Source organism: Eleutherodactylus coqui, chromosome 9 (genome assembly GCF_035609145.1).
Source record: "Eleutherodactylus coqui strain aEleCoq1 chromosome 9, aEleCoq1.hap1, whole genome shotgun sequence".
Lineage (NCBI taxonomy): Eukaryota > Metazoa > Chordata > Amphibia > Anura > Eleutherodactylidae > Eleutherodactylus > Eleutherodactylus coqui.
Genome location: NC_089845.1, coordinates 161,366,319 through 161,382,867, shown reverse-complemented (window position 1 = coordinate 161,382,867; position 16,549 = coordinate 161,366,319). Strand labels below are relative to the sequence as shown.

At 50.4% G+C, this 16,549-nt stretch overlaps 1 protein-coding gene across 12 annotated transcripts in view; it reads right to left on the bottom strand.

The window, feature by feature from the left end:
* The window catches only part of PTK2 (protein tyrosine kinase 2), a 223,555-nt gene that overhangs the window by 27,808 nt on the left and 179,198 nt on the right, over nt 1-16,549 (bottom strand). For all 12 annotated transcript variants that reach the window (XM_066578748.1, XM_066578752.1, XM_066578749.1 and 9 more), the window contains 2 exons: nt 15,075-15,279; nt 1,613-1,724 (listed from right to left, as the gene is read on the bottom strand). In XM_066578748.1, the coding sequence (XP_066434845.1) occupies nt 1,613-1,724; nt 15,075-15,279 (317 nt within the window). The remainder of the gene's footprint in view (nt 1-1,612; nt 1,725-15,074; nt 15,280-16,549) is intronic.

The following is a 16,549-nucleotide window of genomic DNA, read 5'->3' as shown; positions in this document are numbered from 1 at the left end:
CAGCTAGTATAATTTACACACACATAAACCTCTATCTATATATGGATCTTCCAAAATCGTTAACGCTCTTGTTCTGTCTACAGCGCTGACGAGTCCCACAGAACTATAACTGCCCCTAACATCAGGACAGCGGCTTCCTGAGAGGAAACTGCAGACGATAGAAAAGCTATGAATACATGTGTTACGAAAAAGTTCAAAACGCGTCAGAGAGTCTCTGATGAGACGCGGTGCGCTCTGGGGAAGGGTTAAAAGCTTCGATTCACATTAGACAACAGCTCAAGTAGTACGTGATAATACTGCGGCGTCAGCACCGACCCTGAGTATTTAAGCCCAAATGCCTATCCCCCATAGCTGAGGACCTGTGCCTATTCCCAAGCGCGCCGTGGTCATTATCAATGTGACGCCCAGTCTACCATCGAGGCTCGGCGTTCTTCATCTCCATAAATATTGTAGTAGTATCGGGCTCCTGATGAGGCGGGTTAGTATATACTAAGCCAGGACCAGGACGGTGACCAGTTGGTATTATTTATCAGACTAGTTCCTTTGAGATTGATTTTAGGTCTGTGTAGGCTGAAGCTCTGCATGAATGTAGGATCTTGTCTACGGGAGATACTGGCATAAACGGTGGGCATTTTGATGTAGATTTTGGTACGACTCTGCACCAGAATGGACTATGTGAAGGAGACAGGAGACAGACACCCTAGCGCTGACATGCCTGGAAAGTCTGTTACTATGTCAAACTTTCCCGGCCAGAGCTGTGAATGGTTAGCACTGATGATGTCATCGGGATCTGAATTAAGTAACAGCCTGTTTCATTTGCTGTGGGGGGTTGCAATAGCTGGCTGACAGCAGAACATAAATTTATGTCCCCGCTGACTGTTGCGCTATGTGCAGCAGCAACACAAAATTACGTTGGTGGACACGAAGAGGTTAAAGAGGCCACAGCGCTTCTGTAAGCGCCAAAGCCTCTCCTGAGGCTTGTGATGTCATGTTTATCGGTCACATGGCCTCAGAGCTGATCAATCCCATTTAAGCTGCCACACCAGGCACAGCCAGTATACAATGTATGGCGCTGTGCCTGGCATGTATTCAAGCGGCTGTGAAGCTCAATGGCACCACAGCTACTTCAAACAGCTGATTAGCACCAATCCTGAGCTGAAGACCCGCCATCCCATTTGTTCAATGTGCAAAATCCTCAAGTTTTCAAGACCTCTACTTGCTGTCACCAACTTCTTGGTTTACTTCCAGGAATTAAAAACGTCCTGATCATGTAATATACGACAACTGACAGACAATGTAACGAGCTGTCTGTGCAGCCATCACATGACCAGGAGAAACAAAGACTCTGAATGACAGCAAGCAGTGATCTTGAAAACCACGAGCAAGGAATTAACACAGAAGAACATAGTGAAAATGTGTAATTGTGCAATATTGTATTGTGGAGACGACGCTGCAAGTCAGTCTTGTAAGAGGTTAATAGTTTGCATGGAACCCACAAAAACATGAGTAACCAAGGAAAGTCCCCAAGGCTCCTTAATTATCTTCTGCCGTCTATATAAAGTCCTAAGCAGACCACTCCATATACTACTATGTGCACCAACTAGTGACTGACCTTTGGTGGAGCCTCGTCGGAGCCCCCGGAGTCCCACGACACGGTCACCTGCCTCCTGGACTCCATCCTCATTCGCTCCTCCTGCTGCAGTTTTTCTTCCTCTAGTATCGTACTGGAAAAAAAAAAAAAAAGAGGAGGTGAATGACGAGCGGCCACGGACACCAGAGGGTTAAGTACCGGACAGGGAATGTCAGCTGTCACACCGCTTCCTAGGACAGCACAGAGGAACCCCCCTCCCCCACCCATTAGGCGGGCATCTCAGGACTATTTGTGTATAACGGACGGAAACAAACATCTATAAAAATGCGAGAAGTTGGTTGTTACAGCAGGTGAAGCTGGTAAGGAGCCCGTGGCACAGCAGAGCGCAGGAACAGCCTGGTACAGCAGGGCAGAGGGCGCTAGACAAACTACAACTCATCTTTTCATTTTGCAAGGCAGGAGGAGAGACTGTATACAGGAGAGTAAATGCCAAGTGCAGCAGAGAGTAAAAGGTGCTGGGTGAAATGGAAGAGAATAGAAGGCATGAAGACAGACAGTATATAGCAGAGCAAAAACGGGGCGGAGAGGCGCCAGGGGCCGCAGAGAAGGGCGGCGAGGCGCCAGGGGCCGCAGAGAAGGGCGGCGAGGCGCCAGGGGCCGCAGAGAAGGGCGGCGAGGCGCCAGGGGCCGCAGAGAAGGGCGGCGAGGCGCCAGGGGCCGCAGAGAAGGGCGGCGAGGCGCCAGGGGCCGCAGAGAAGTGCCAGGGGCCGCAGAGAAGTGCCAGGGGCCGCAGAGAAGTGCCAGGGGCCGCAGAGAAGTGCCAGGGGCCGCAGAGAAGTGCCAGGGGCCGCAGAGAAGTGCCAGGGGCCGCAGAGAAGTGCCAGGGGCCGCAGAGAAGTGCCAGGGGCCGCAGAGAAGTGCCAGGGGGCGCAGAGAGGGGCGAGCACTTCAGTAATGCGATTTTGCTGTGAATTCCTCGTCAAATCTGCAGCAAATTTCCACTGTAGGCAAAATGAACTAGAAAACACCAGGAAAAAAAAATCAAACTTATCTTTTCCCTTGACAACACACGGAGCGACTGTATGGGGCACAGAGGTGCCAAGTGTGGCAGTCCACTCCTTGCCTGATCAAGTGAAGAGAGGAGCTCTAGTTTGCCTGCTGTTCCCTGCTTAGCGCCTTCCATTTTTGTTCTGCCACGCGTGGCGCCCTCTACCCTGTTCTGCCGTGCGTCGCGCCCTCCATCCTGCCCTGCTGCATACTGTGTGCAGCAATAAATAAGAGGCATCAGGCCAGAACAGAAAGAGCGGAGAACATCAGGCAAACGAGGGCTTGTCTGTTCACTTGACAAAGCAAGAAAAGACGATGCAGCAGAGCCGATGCAGCAGAGAGCAGAAGGCGCCAAGTGCAAAAGAGCGCAAAACGCCAGGCAAACTACAGCTCATCTTTTCAGCTGAAAACGCAAGGCATAGCAGACTAGAGAGACTACAAGGCACCAGGCATAGCACACTAGAGAGACTACAAGGCACCAGGCATAGCACACTAGAGAGACTACAAGGCGCCAGGCATAGCAGACTAGAGAGACTACAAGGCACCAGGCATAGCAGACTAGGGAGACTACAAGGCACCAGGCATAGCACACTAGAGAGACTACAAGGCGCCAGGCATAGCAGACTAGACAAGGCGCCAGGCATAGCAGACTAGAGAGACTACAAGGCGCCAGGCATAGCAGACTAGAGAGACTACAAGGCGCCAGGCATAGCAGACTAGAGAGACTACAAGGCGCCAGGCATAGCAGACTAGAGAGACTACAAGGCGCCAGGCATAGCAGACTAGAGAGACTACAAGGCGCCAGGCATAGCAGACTAGAGAAACTACAAGGCGCCAGGCATAGCAGACCAGAGAGACTACAAGGCGCCAGGCATAGCAGACTAGAGAGACTACAAGGCGCCAGGCATAGCAGTCTAGAGAGACTACAAGGCGCCAGGCATAGCAGACTAGAGAGACTGCAAGGCGCCAGGCATAGCAGACTAGAGAGACTGCAAGGCGCCAGGCATAGCAGACTAGAGAGACTGCAAGGCGCCAGGCATAGCAGACTAGAGAGACTGCAAGGCGCCAGGCATAGCAGACTAGAGAGAATACAAGGCGCCAGGCATAGCAGACTGGAGAGACTGCAAGGCGCCAGGCATAGCAGACTAGAAAGACTGCAAGGCGCCAGGCATAGCAGACTAGACAAGGCGCCAGGCATAGCAGACTAGAGAGACTACAAGGCGCCAGGCATAGCAGACCAGAGAGACTACAAGGCGCCAGGCATAGCAGACCAGAGAGACTACAAGGCGCCAGGCATAGCAGACCAGAGAGACTACAAGGCGCCAGGCATAGCAGACCAGAGAGACTACAAGGCGCCAGGCATAGCAGACCAGAGAGACTACAAGGCGCCAGGCATAGCAGACTAGACAAGGCGCCAGGCATAGCAGACTAGACAAGGCGCCAGGCATAGCAGACTAGACAAGGCGCCAGGCATAGCAGACTAGACAAGGCGCCAGGCATAGCAGACTAGACAAGGCGCCAGGCATAGCAGACTAGAGAGACTACAAGGCGCCAGGCATAGCAGACTAGAGAGACTACAAGGCACCAGGCATAGCAGACTAGAGAGACTACAAGGCACCAGGCATAGCACACTAGAGAGACTACAAGGCACCAGGCATAGCACACTAGAGAGACTACAAGGCACCAGGCATAGCACACTAGAGAGACTACAAGGCACCAGGCATAGCACACTAGAGAGACTACAAGGCACCAGGCATAGCACACTAGAGAGACTACAAGGCGCCAGGCATAGCAGACTAGACAAGGCGCCAGGCATAGCAGGCTAGAGAGACTACAAGGCGCCAGGCATAGCAGACTAGAGAGACTACAAGGCGCCAGGCATAGCAGACTAGAAAGACTACAAGGCGCCAGGCATAGCAGACCAGAGAGAATACAAGGCGCCAGGCATAGCAGACCAGAGAGACTACAAGGCGCCAGGCATAGCAGACTAGAGAGACTACAAGGCGCCAGGCATAGCAGACTAGAGAGACTACAAGGCGCCAGGCATAGCAGACTAGAGAGACTACAAGGCGCCAGGCATAGCAGAGAGGGGATAAAAGGTGGTAAGCAAACTAGAACTCACTTTTTCACTTTTGAAGAGAAACCGTATACAGCAAACAGGGCGCCAAGTGCAGCATATGAGGCGGCAGATACCGCAGACTAGAATAAAAGGTGTCAGGAGTAGCACATTAGAAAATGCCAGGCAAGCTAGAGCTCAACTTTTCAGTTGATCAGGAATAGAGAGACGGTAAACAGCAGACCAAGCGCAGCAGAGAATTACAAGGCGCCAGGCGTAGCAGACTGGAATAAAAGGTACCGGGCATAACAGAACAGAAATCAGGCAAACTAGAGCTCATCTTTTCACTTGACAAGGCATGAAGAGAGACAGCAGAGCAGAGCATACGCAAAAGAGAATAAAAGGCACCAGGCGAAGCAGAAAAGGTTAAAAATGGCGCTGGGCGCAGCAGAGGAGCACATACGAGACAACCTAGAACGTATCTTTTCACTCGACCAGGAATGAATGGAGACGGTGCACAGCAGAGAGGGCGCCAGGCGCAGCAGCTGAGGCGCCAAGCACAGCAGTGTAGAATAAAAGGTGCCAGGCGACGCCGACCAGACAATGCCAGGCAAACTGGAACTCATCTTTTCACTTGCAAAGGCATAAAGAGATAAAGTATACACCACTTACACACAGACACGTCCTAAAACTCTGGATGCAGCAGAGCTGCGTGCGTCCGACACTACGCCGCACCTCGTCATTGCTTACAGATGTGTGTTAAATGTAGTTTTGCATAGGACAGCCGGCAAGCCAGAAACATAAACCATACACCCCTGAAGAGTAAACCCGCAAATTCAGCTCTGCTACATCTATGCAGTAAACCCGCTTCCACCACTTACCCCGGCTGCGCAGAAAAGCTAACGTGACAATCTGCAGCTGATCTCCGGCTCGCCGCCTCCCCGCTCTGCTATGTGGATTGTTAATGTTGGCCGGGAGCCATTAATCCAGTCCTGGAATCCTTCTGGTGACTTGAGAGCTCCTGCACGTTCTTGTGAGGGCCACCAAATCCCAGATCTGGCCTGCCGAGCCTCCGTGACACTATCTGCCACATCTAATCCCCCAACGGTGAATCACATTTTCCCATATTACTCATGGAGAGGAAGAGACGGACGCACTTTCACTTCGCTTGTAGGAACTCTTCTGCGCGGTCAGGATGGAGCCGGCATGCAGGCGATAAGACAGACACGGCGCTGCTGACATAATACTGGAGACCTGAGATTCCATTTTCCGCTTTGATGTACATAAAAAGTTTCATCTCTGTGTAATCAAAAGTTCTGCACCCTAAGAAACTTTTGATTTCTTCTTAGGCTGGGTTCACACAGGGCGGATTCCCGTCAGAAATCTCGCGGTTTGGCCACAGCAAAAACCGCGAGATTTCCGCCAGGAGAACCACCGCGGCGGCTTTGAAGCGGCCCGGCCGCTTGCTTTTCTGTTGCGGCCAGCGCTCCCATAGAGGAGAGCGCGGCTGCGACGAAAATAACCGCAGCCGGATTTACCGCAGCGGATTAGCCGTCCCGTGTGGACGAGAATTCTGAGAAATCTCATCCACATGGCTGGCTAATCCCGAGATTAGTGGCCGCGGGCGGATCTGCTGCAGCAAAAGCGCGGCAAATCCGCCCTGTGTGAACCCAGCCGTAAGGTTTAATTTCTCATCATTCTGTTTGTCAGTGAATGGAAACCATGTATTTGCACCCAGAGGCTGAACAGCTGAGGGTTTGTTGCAGTTGTGTCCAGCCGAGACGATGTTCACACTGTGGATTCTGCTGTGAAATCCGCGAATACAACTGCGTGGCGCACACTGCTGCAAATCGTGTAAACGGAGCAGATTTTATCCACATATGTCTGGGAAATAAAGGAAGTGACATGTGACTCCATAACATGGAACCGCCCAAAATCTGCGGGAACGGCTAGTGCGTATCCGTGGCAGAAATCCACGTCAGAAGCTGCATTCTGCCGGGCATGGATTCCGCCGAGTGCAAATCCCCAAAGAGCCTGCACTCCTGGCTGACACATTGTAACAAACATGAAGGCCACGCTCACACAATGCTGTGGAACGCTGCATTTTACAGTGTAAAGGGACGTGTTTCATAGCGTTTTTAACGCACCTCATACATTTCAATGGGTGACGCAGGGTATCAAAAACGCACTAAACGCCCGAGCATAGCACATACCGCGTTCGTTTTAGTGAGCGTTAGAAACATTGCGCTAAAACCCTCGTTTTCAGAATCCCCATTCAAATAAATAGAGGCTCAAAAAAGCGTTTTTTTAGCGGCTGATAAACGCCCGTGCGAGCGGCCTTAGGAACAGAGATTTGGGCTGCTGATGTGTTTAGCCCACAGGGGATTGTTTAGACTGGAGACAACTGTAACAAAAGCTCAGCTGTGAGAAGTCTTAAGTCTCTTTCACACAAGTGTGTCTGTATAGCGTATTCCGTACCGATCTCCCGTGGGCGGCCGTGTTACCAGTCGCACGAATTGTGAAAGATATGCGTGCAACAACAATCGCAGCGCATTCTATCTTGGCGCAATGTCATTGCGTACTGACTGCGTGCACGCTGCGAGATACGGTCATGTGACCGCGGACTACACAACGACATGGGCCCAGCAACATACAGGCTCAGAAAGGTTGCAAAAAAATATATAAAATTGTGCGACTTGCTTGCAACTTTCTGCTGTGCAAATGCTTTCAAGCGCCGCGCTAAACGCTGCACAAGGCTGCCATAGAGGTCGATGGGGCCCGAGGACCAGCAGTGGAACGCGGCGTTACTAATGCTGCGGTTGTCCAGTGCTGTCTGCTCTATTTTTGTGCATTTAAAGCCCCTCGTCATTCAGTGTAGTGATGGGGCGTGCTAAAAACACCGCATGAAATCGCAGTAAAACCCAGCGCGGTGCCTACAGGCCCGACCTCTGTGACATTGACTAACGCAGATCTGTCAGTTAAATCGCGGCAGAAACCCGCGGCTGAGCTCCGGACCTCTGCTGCACATTTGCACGTGGATTTAGCCCCAATGGCGCAGACACCAGCGTGGCGGCACCGTACACTTTCCTTACAAACTCGCATTGAGAATTGACATCAATTTTTTCCCCCCGCGATATGGAACTCAAATTTTGCGCCTTATGAACTTTGGCGCGGACTTGCACTGTAGTCGACAGATTCTGACAAAAATCTGCACAAATCAGCTTACGGCCTATTCGGAGGATTGCGCCTTATTGTGATTCCAGTCCGGGTTTCATCTGTACGCTTTTTTTCTTTACTTCCATATGACATCCGTTTTTCTCTCTATATTAGAAAGTTGCAGATCTGTCATTGGATGAGGATTACGGTTTGGCGACAATAAGGGGTGCAGGATGACCGGCGAGGCAGACAGGGGGACGGATTACAGGCGAGGGGGTTATCATATACTCCGGATTAATCAACGGTCATAGTACAGCTATGCAGAATGTTGCTGTGAGGACGGAGACCCTGCGGAAGGACCAGGAGCCCAAGCCGCGACGCTCCTCCACTGTCCGTCCTCTGCTGGTAGAATACATTGTAAGCCCCCACAAGCAGCGGCTGCGGCTCCCACAAGCGGAGCTCCTCCTCCCCCACACATATAAATAGCTGCTGGAGGCCGGGGACCCGAGCCATGGGAGCGCGCCGGCCTCTCCAGCTGCTGAATAACTTATCGGGGGCCAAGGAGTCACGCCGCGACATTTTCCCAAACGCTGTATTTTTAGCTACAGACAAGACTGCCTTTTGGCAACAAGTTGACAGCGAGTTACAGAACGTTTGCTGATAGAGAAAGCGGAGGATCTGCAAGTAATTAGGACACGGTGCTCCGTCCATGAGGCAATACGTATCAAGTACATCCCTTTAAACCGGTATTTACAAAGGTCTTGTGCCGGATCAGATGGAATGGATCAAGGTCTCTCATCCCCCCCCCCCCCCCCCCAGTACTAATCCCCATTCTGATGCAGCAAATACTAAACATCAGTGATTAAACTGCAGAAAGAGTGCAAAAACAAAGCAGAAACCCCTCTTCTGTCCAGCGTGGAATGGAAAAGTAGTCACTGCCAGTGAATACCGCTCTATAACCCCTATTGATATAACCGCTATAACCGCTCTTTGACCCCTATTTATACTCCAACTGTGGGAGTGATGAAATGCTGCCCCCCATACTACGTCACGCTCCAGTAATGCCGCCACATTGTGCTGAACTAGCCATATCAAACTAAATGAGTCCTGCCAGAGTGATAGACCGCAACATCCCGTACATACTCAATCCTGCCATATAGTGATCAACTGCTACCTCCCAGATCAGTCATAAATGCCAAACCACCTGAATAATCCTGCCACATAGTGCTACACTGCTACTTCCCATACATATGCAGTCCTGCCATATAGTGATCAGTTGCTACCTTCCATACACCATATCATGTCTCATTAATGCTACCACACTGTGCTGAATTAATCCTGCCATATAGCGATGAAGTCCCATCTAGTGGTCAATCCTGCCGTATCATGTATAGGTAATGCTGCTATACTGTGCTGAACAAGTAGAGCCATGCCAGGCTTAACACCGCCAAATAATGATCAATGCCAACCCCTCTACAGCGCCCGATCCTACCATATAATGATCGGATGAATCCCATTTGCTAAAATACACCCGCCAGACCCCAAAGTTATGTAGTAGGGGTGAAGAATCTGCGTTCTGAATCATTGGACTGTGACCACAAATTACCCCGAGCACTTGGCGATTTTTCTCTTCCTGGTGATCCAAATTCTGCTGTGACCCTGCTGGAATGAGAGTCAGCCCTCCATGCGGCACCTGTGCTAATACACCAGTGTCCATCTGAAGAAGATGGGCTGCAGTGTAAAGTAAAGGGTAGCACATGAGCCTCTGCTAAGAGTCGGATCTTATGCCCCCATAGACAATACAGCCAGGTCACTGATCACAGCTGGAGCAGGGCTGAAGTGTAAAGCATGGGGCAGGAGGTGGATTTCAGGCTCCAACAAGCTAATTAATGATTTGAGAAAGACTAAGACGTCTTGTAAGGAACATATAACTAGTCTCAAGTCTCAGCTGCCTGCTATAAGGACATGGAAGGTATCAGAAGTGTTTATGAGACTGCTGCGCTGACAGGAAGCAGAACAAGTGGATGCTACAAGAGGCCTCATTCATGGCCGGACGGTGGACACCCTGAAGAAGGGGGTGAGAGCACAAGACGCTCATTGATCCCAGGGAGAACGACATGTGAAGACGGTCACAGGATCGCCTTCTATCCGATTAGTCGGACAAGACTCCCATTCTGCACATTTGGGTGTAACGGGATAAAGGAGGACTGAATGTTATCAGACATCTTGGATTACCGGTAATGAGATGTACCGTCAGTGATGAAGGCCCCGCCGCCGGCCTCACCGCACGCCCACACTGCTGGGACCGAGTGTGGCACGGTGCGATGTAGCAGAGCTGGACCGCTCAATTAGCGCCTCAGGGCCAAATCATCCATGAGACACATCAGGACAACTGGCCAGGCGAGCGGGTTAACCCCTCGAGGACACGGACATTTGTGGTTGCTTTCAAAAAAACACAACTTTATTTCCCTATCAGACGGCAACGCGAGGGGCTTTTTTTTGTAGGACTACTTTCTTTCCGTGCGTGGATGGGTGGGGAGCGGGGAGTTGGGGGGTCTCATTTTTGCAGAGCGCACGATTATGGCAAAAGCAAAGTCCTGCTTTTTTGGTTATACTAAGAGAGAGAAAAAAATATCGCCATCTTATGACCCCCACAGCTTTACTTTCCCATCACTACGGCTCGGTGAGACCCCTCTTACTTGCAGGATGGCCTGTAGTTTCTATTGGTACAATGTTGCAGGAAATTTTACTTTTTTATTGTTTTTTATTGGAGACGGGGTGACAAAAAAACCCAAAAAAACAAGCAGTGCAATTCTGGCTGTGCTTTTTCTCTAGCGGCCCTCACCATGCGGGATAAATAACTAATTTTAATAGACTGGACTTTTAAGGACACAGCAATACCTTAATAGCTTTTATTTTTCTAATAATAATTTTTTTTAAAACTTTTCTTTTTACTAGTACTCATAGGGGACTTGAACTAGCAATCATCCGGTTGTATATGCAATTTACTGCAACTCATCAGTATTGCAGTATATGGTATTTCTGCAGACATTCTATTAAGTCCTGCCATAGGTACAGCTTAATAGGCATAAACATATGGCAGCCTTTGGGACCTTCACAAGGCCCCAAGCTGCCATGACACCCAAAGGGCACCCCACGATCTCATTGAGGAGCGGCTGGTGAGGAGACAGAGGGAGCTCCATCCCTCTGTCAGGGCATGTAAATGCCAGAACCGACAGCTGCATCTCAATGGCGAACCACTGCAATCAGACTTCTCAGCAGCTGCCTCATATGGAGTGGGTTCGACTCCTGGGCCCTCTCCATACATCCCTTGACACCGGAGGCTGTACACATACACCTTTATGTCTGAAGGGATTAATGCCGCTGGGGAGGCTTCATAAAGTCACATGGGATTTTTTCCAACATGGATTCAATGAAAATCCACTTCACAAATCTGTGTGGTTGATGCGGATTTTTTATGTAGCCTCATATGTTTGTGGATTTAGCCCCTTCTTTCTGCCCGCAGCCACCACTAGGAGGAGCTCACGGATTACATAAGGAACTCTAACAGTATACAGTAAGCTCCGGAGCTCCCCCTAGTGATGGAAGCAGGGGGTGAGCATTGCATCATTTAATTACATCCAGGCAGAGGATTTGGGCAGGAGGACAAAACACTGAAGGAGTTTACTAACTATACTATTACCAAAGAGAGTCCAGCAGAAGAGAATTAAAACCTGAAGAAATCGTTAACATCTTCTACACTGAGATCCGATTTCTCAAACTTCCAGCCCGAGGCGGCATTACTGAGAGAGTCTGATGCCCACAAACCCCATCCACACCGGTATGCCCACATATACACACCAGCGCCACGACGAACGCCAGTTCAATGTGCATACAGAAACAAGGGGAACTACAAATCACAGCAATCACAGAGATGGGGGAGGGAAAAAAAGGGGTCCCCATCGCTGCTTAGAACAACGGGAACAGCCAGGAAAATAAAGAATAGCGGAAGGATGAAGTCCCCTACAGATTCACCACTGCTGGGCGCCCGCCGCCGGACCGGCCACATGAACATTCATGCAAGACGGAAAAAAGAAAACCTTCAGGCTCATTTACACCTAACGATTATTGCTCAACATTCGTTCAAACAAACAAATCTGAGCGAAAATTGTGGAAATGCTTAAAAAAAAAAATTGTTTAATCGCTTCCTCTTCATTTGCAGTTGGTTATAACCGACCTCGTTCCGTGTAAACACTCCCCGCTCAGCGAGAAGCCCGCGGTGCCTTTCAGTGTAAACGCTCTGTGCGAGCGCCGACGACCTTAGTGGTAACATCAGCCCTCGCGCAGTCATTAATGTTTCAAGTGAATACAATCTATTGTTCCCTGTTATCAGCCATTATACAGCTCAGCACTGGGAGCCTCCAGAAACAAATCGACAAAGGCCTCATTCCTCCAGACAGATGAAAGCGTCCTTCTCACTGCTGGAGTTCGTGTATTTTCGCGGCGCGCTCTTCGTGTCACATTGGGATTCTCTGCATTGTTTAAACACGATGCAAACCCCCCCACACGCACACAGATGTCACTTTATTTTACCCTCCGTCTCCTGAAACATGTATAAAACACAGAGAACGCACAAGCAGCTGCGTATTTGCTGCGTTTTTAGGCTGGGGTCACACGGGTCGTATTCCCGGTGGAAATCCTGCGGTTTTGCTGAAGTTAAAAACCGCAAGATTTCTGCCAGGAAGCGCAGATTCAAAACCCGCGGCACTTAGCCGTGAATTTTGGAGTGGCTTGGCCACACACTTTTCAGTTGCGGCCGGCGCTCCCACAGAGAGAAGCGCGGCTGCAACAGAAAAAAAAAATAAAACAGACATGCTGCGGCCGGGGAATCCGCGCCGCAGCGCCGGCTAATGCCGCGATGGTTTGGCCGTTCAGTGTGGACGAGATTTTTGACAAATTTCGGCCACATGTCTGGCTAACCCCAAGATTAGAGGCCTCAGCGAAACTCTGCAGCAAATCTGCCGTGTGAGCCCACCCTGACACTATCCCATAGACTGCAATGGGCAACGTCAGTCTGCAATAGAGACCATAATAGGACGCGCGGCACGTAAAAACTGCACGTCAGAGTACAGCAGTGCAAATCAATGGTGATGTATGCGGTGTGTATCACGTGTGTAAGAAATGCTGCGAGAACATATGCCAAATATGCCGTGTGATCGGGCCAGAAGGGTGCTGGTCCACTGCCCGACAGCCAAGAGAGCGATCACAGGCGACGTAAACATTGGCGAGCGGCGAGAAGAGATCACCAGCCGGCTGTGCCTCCATTCAGTGCCGAGCGACGATCGCCGGGATCAGGCACTTCAGCGCCGTCCGGTCGTCACGTGTATTACACATAGGAGAGATTTATCAAGAGCAGCAGTTCACGCTTAACATTATTCCTGCTGGCACATGATGCTCTTAATATATGAAGAGGCACGCACGCACGCACGCACGCACAGACAAGCGCGCACAGACACGCGCGCACAGAGACACGCACGCGCACACACACAGACACGCGCGCGCACACACACAGACACGCGCGCGCACGCACACACACGCACACACACACACGTGCCTCTTCACATACTAGCCGCAGCTCAGCTGCTCTGTGCCCCAACACAGAAAACTAGGCCAGCTGGGAACTGCAGTAGATTTCTGGGATAAATTACGCCAGTTTCCGACAAGCCTCGCCACCTTTTTGGTAACGTGGCATACCTAACAAAAAGTTATAAACTTTCTTTTTTGTAAGCTAGGCTTGCACCAAATTTTGTAACTTTATAAGCAAAAACAAAACCCCATAAATCTCCCCACTACTTCCCATATTATAGAAGAGGTGTGATAAGCGGCCCAGTGCTAAACACAAACCCCACCCAGTCATATAGGTAAAAGGATGCAGAGGCGTTACTGATGACCCGCGCGCCCCATATGGTGGGCTCCGTACATTACAGCACCTCATCTCTTACATATGTCATGCTCCATCAGCAGGGAATGAGAGACAGGAGAACGGAGAATAAACCTTCACAGCCGCCATGTTTAGACCTCATTTCTATAGGTGCGGAGTGAATATGTGGATGCACAGCGGGGACGGGGACGGATCACAGGACGGCGGCTTACGATCAGCGCCTCGGTATCGCCCCGCGGCCAGACACAGTGAGGTTTTCTGCAGATTCAGAAGTTTCATCTCTGCATAATGAAAAATTTGGCAACTTTCTAAAGATACTTTGTGCTTTAATTCCTCACTATTATTAAGATGTCTGCTTGCTGTCAGTGAATGGGAACACTTGTATTACAACTAGAGGCTGAAAACCTGTACAGATCTAAAGAGGTAGTACCAGAATTACGAGTTACCCCCCATCCACAGAATAGGGGATAACTTGCTGATTGGTGGGGGTCTCACCCAGAGACCCCTACAGGTCTCGCGTTTAGGGGTCCCAGTGTCCCCTGGCCTCACTGTGGGATTGTTGCACCTTCCGCAGCAAGGAAGAGACTGAACGGAAAGCTAGTGGCACAACTGCTCCATTTACTGTCAAGCTGAGTATGCAGATAGTCGAGCAGCACCTGTCAGCCCCACTGAAGTGAATGGAGCACCGACCGCACATGCTCGGCCAGCGCTCCATTCACAGCGGGGCAAAGAGCGACCCCCACAGTGACAGGCAGAGGGGGCCACTGCTCTCAGCAGTGAGACCCCCACCACTCAGCAAGTTATCCCCTATCTTGTGGATATCCTGTGGAAATGGAGTAACTTGTAATTCTGGTACGACCCCTTTAGATCTTATCGAGAACCCAGAGGGGGGCGTCATATTCTGTGCTGTTGGTCCCATCTCCCATCTACACAGATACAGTGTAGCAAATGCAGAGGACGGTCCACACTGGAAACTGTAACAAATCCTCAGCTGTGAGAAGCATTTGGCAGTTAAAAAAAAAAGTTCACATTTGCTGACCGCTAGTAGAAATCTTCAAAATGGTGAAGAATTGAAACACGAAGTCTGTTGTACAACTTACAATGAAAGACGCTTCCTTTTGTGAAAGCGGAAAATCCCTTTAATGAGACAATCGGCGCTGCAGAGGAGGAGACGCTCCCGGTTATTGAACGCCGAACGTCACTTAAAAAATGACATTTCGTTCCAATGACAAAACTTTATTAGACATGCCGTGGGCCGTCACACCATGGGGGCTTCCTCTTACCTTAGTTGTGCTTTGAGCTCTGTAAACCGCGGCCTCCGGCTGGGGTCGTACGCCCAGCACTTGGTCATAAGGCTATAGAGTGTAGGGGGGCAGTTGGGTGGCATGGGCAGGCGTTCACCGTTCTCTATCCGACCAATCACATCGTTATTCTTCACTCCTTGGAAAGGCTTCACTCCATACATTAAGATTTCCCACATACACACACCTGCGAAGAGGAGAAAACATGAGCAAGAGCGCCAACCTCCTCAGGTCTCATCACCCCCATCCGCCGATACGACCCCTCTAGGGTACGCTCCATCTCTAAAAAACATGACTCGCTGACACGGTTTTCGGTGCGGATCCGTGTTTGGGTTTAGTCCCGTCAATGAGCAAAATATGCAGGCGGAATGCCGACACGGACAGTCGTATTTCCGTTCTGGAATTGCGTGCGCAGATTTTGTCCACTGACAGATTTTGCCCTGGGTTTTTGAAGTGGAATTTACGTGAAAACTTCTGAGGCGAATTCCGCCGTGTGAACGCACTCCAAGGCTGGGATCACACGGGGTGCAATGGCCGCAGAATTTCCGCTTATGCGGCCGAGCCGCTGACAAGCGGAGTTAGTTGCTGCGTCTATGTTTGCGTATTATGTGCCGTTTTTCTGCACGGAATTTCCGCAGGTTATGAAATCCGCAGCACTTTTACAGTATTTCCAGTGTTTTCAGCCGCAGTTTTTGCAACTTACATTGAGGCCTATGGACATAAAAATGCAAGGGAAAGAAGTGACATGCTGCGTCTCCAAAAACGCCGCGCAAAAACAGTCCACTGTGAGAACAGCTTTTTGCCAAAACACACTGACTTTAGCTTGCACTGCAAACGCAGCGGTTTGTCTGTCCTGCAGATCTGCAACGGCAGAACGCAGCAATTCGGCCCCGTGTGAGCCCAGCCTTGGAGTACGTTCACACGTAGCAGAACATCCACACCAAAATCTGCATTGAAAACCAATAGTGCGGATTCTGATGCACGATTTCCGTTATGCGTGAGCGTACCCTTAATGAGCGATCACATATAGCCGGCTTTGTGTGAACCTTGCTGCAGATTTCCCCCGCGGCTGGGGTCACACCGCTGGTCTCTGATCTGCTGTAGACTGTTACAGATCCGAGGCACAATTCACTACTTCAATTTGCATTCAATTGGAAGGGTGAAATGTGCTGCAGATCTGTGACAAAATCCACAGCAGATCAGCGAGGTGCGAACAGACTGTTAAGGCGACTCCAGAGGTAGCAAAACATGCGGAACCAAAATCCCCGCCTGACATGCAGACTGCCGTGGATTTGTAAAGGATGAAAATCGCTGCAAGTCTGCATTAAAATCCCCATTGTAATCGCGGAGGGCCGAGGGGTGGCCATGCCAACGGGACGCCAGCTACAGGACGCCTGTGAACACTGGGACAGAAGTCCTGCACTGCTTTATCTTAGCAGCTATGGTACAAGTCCCCT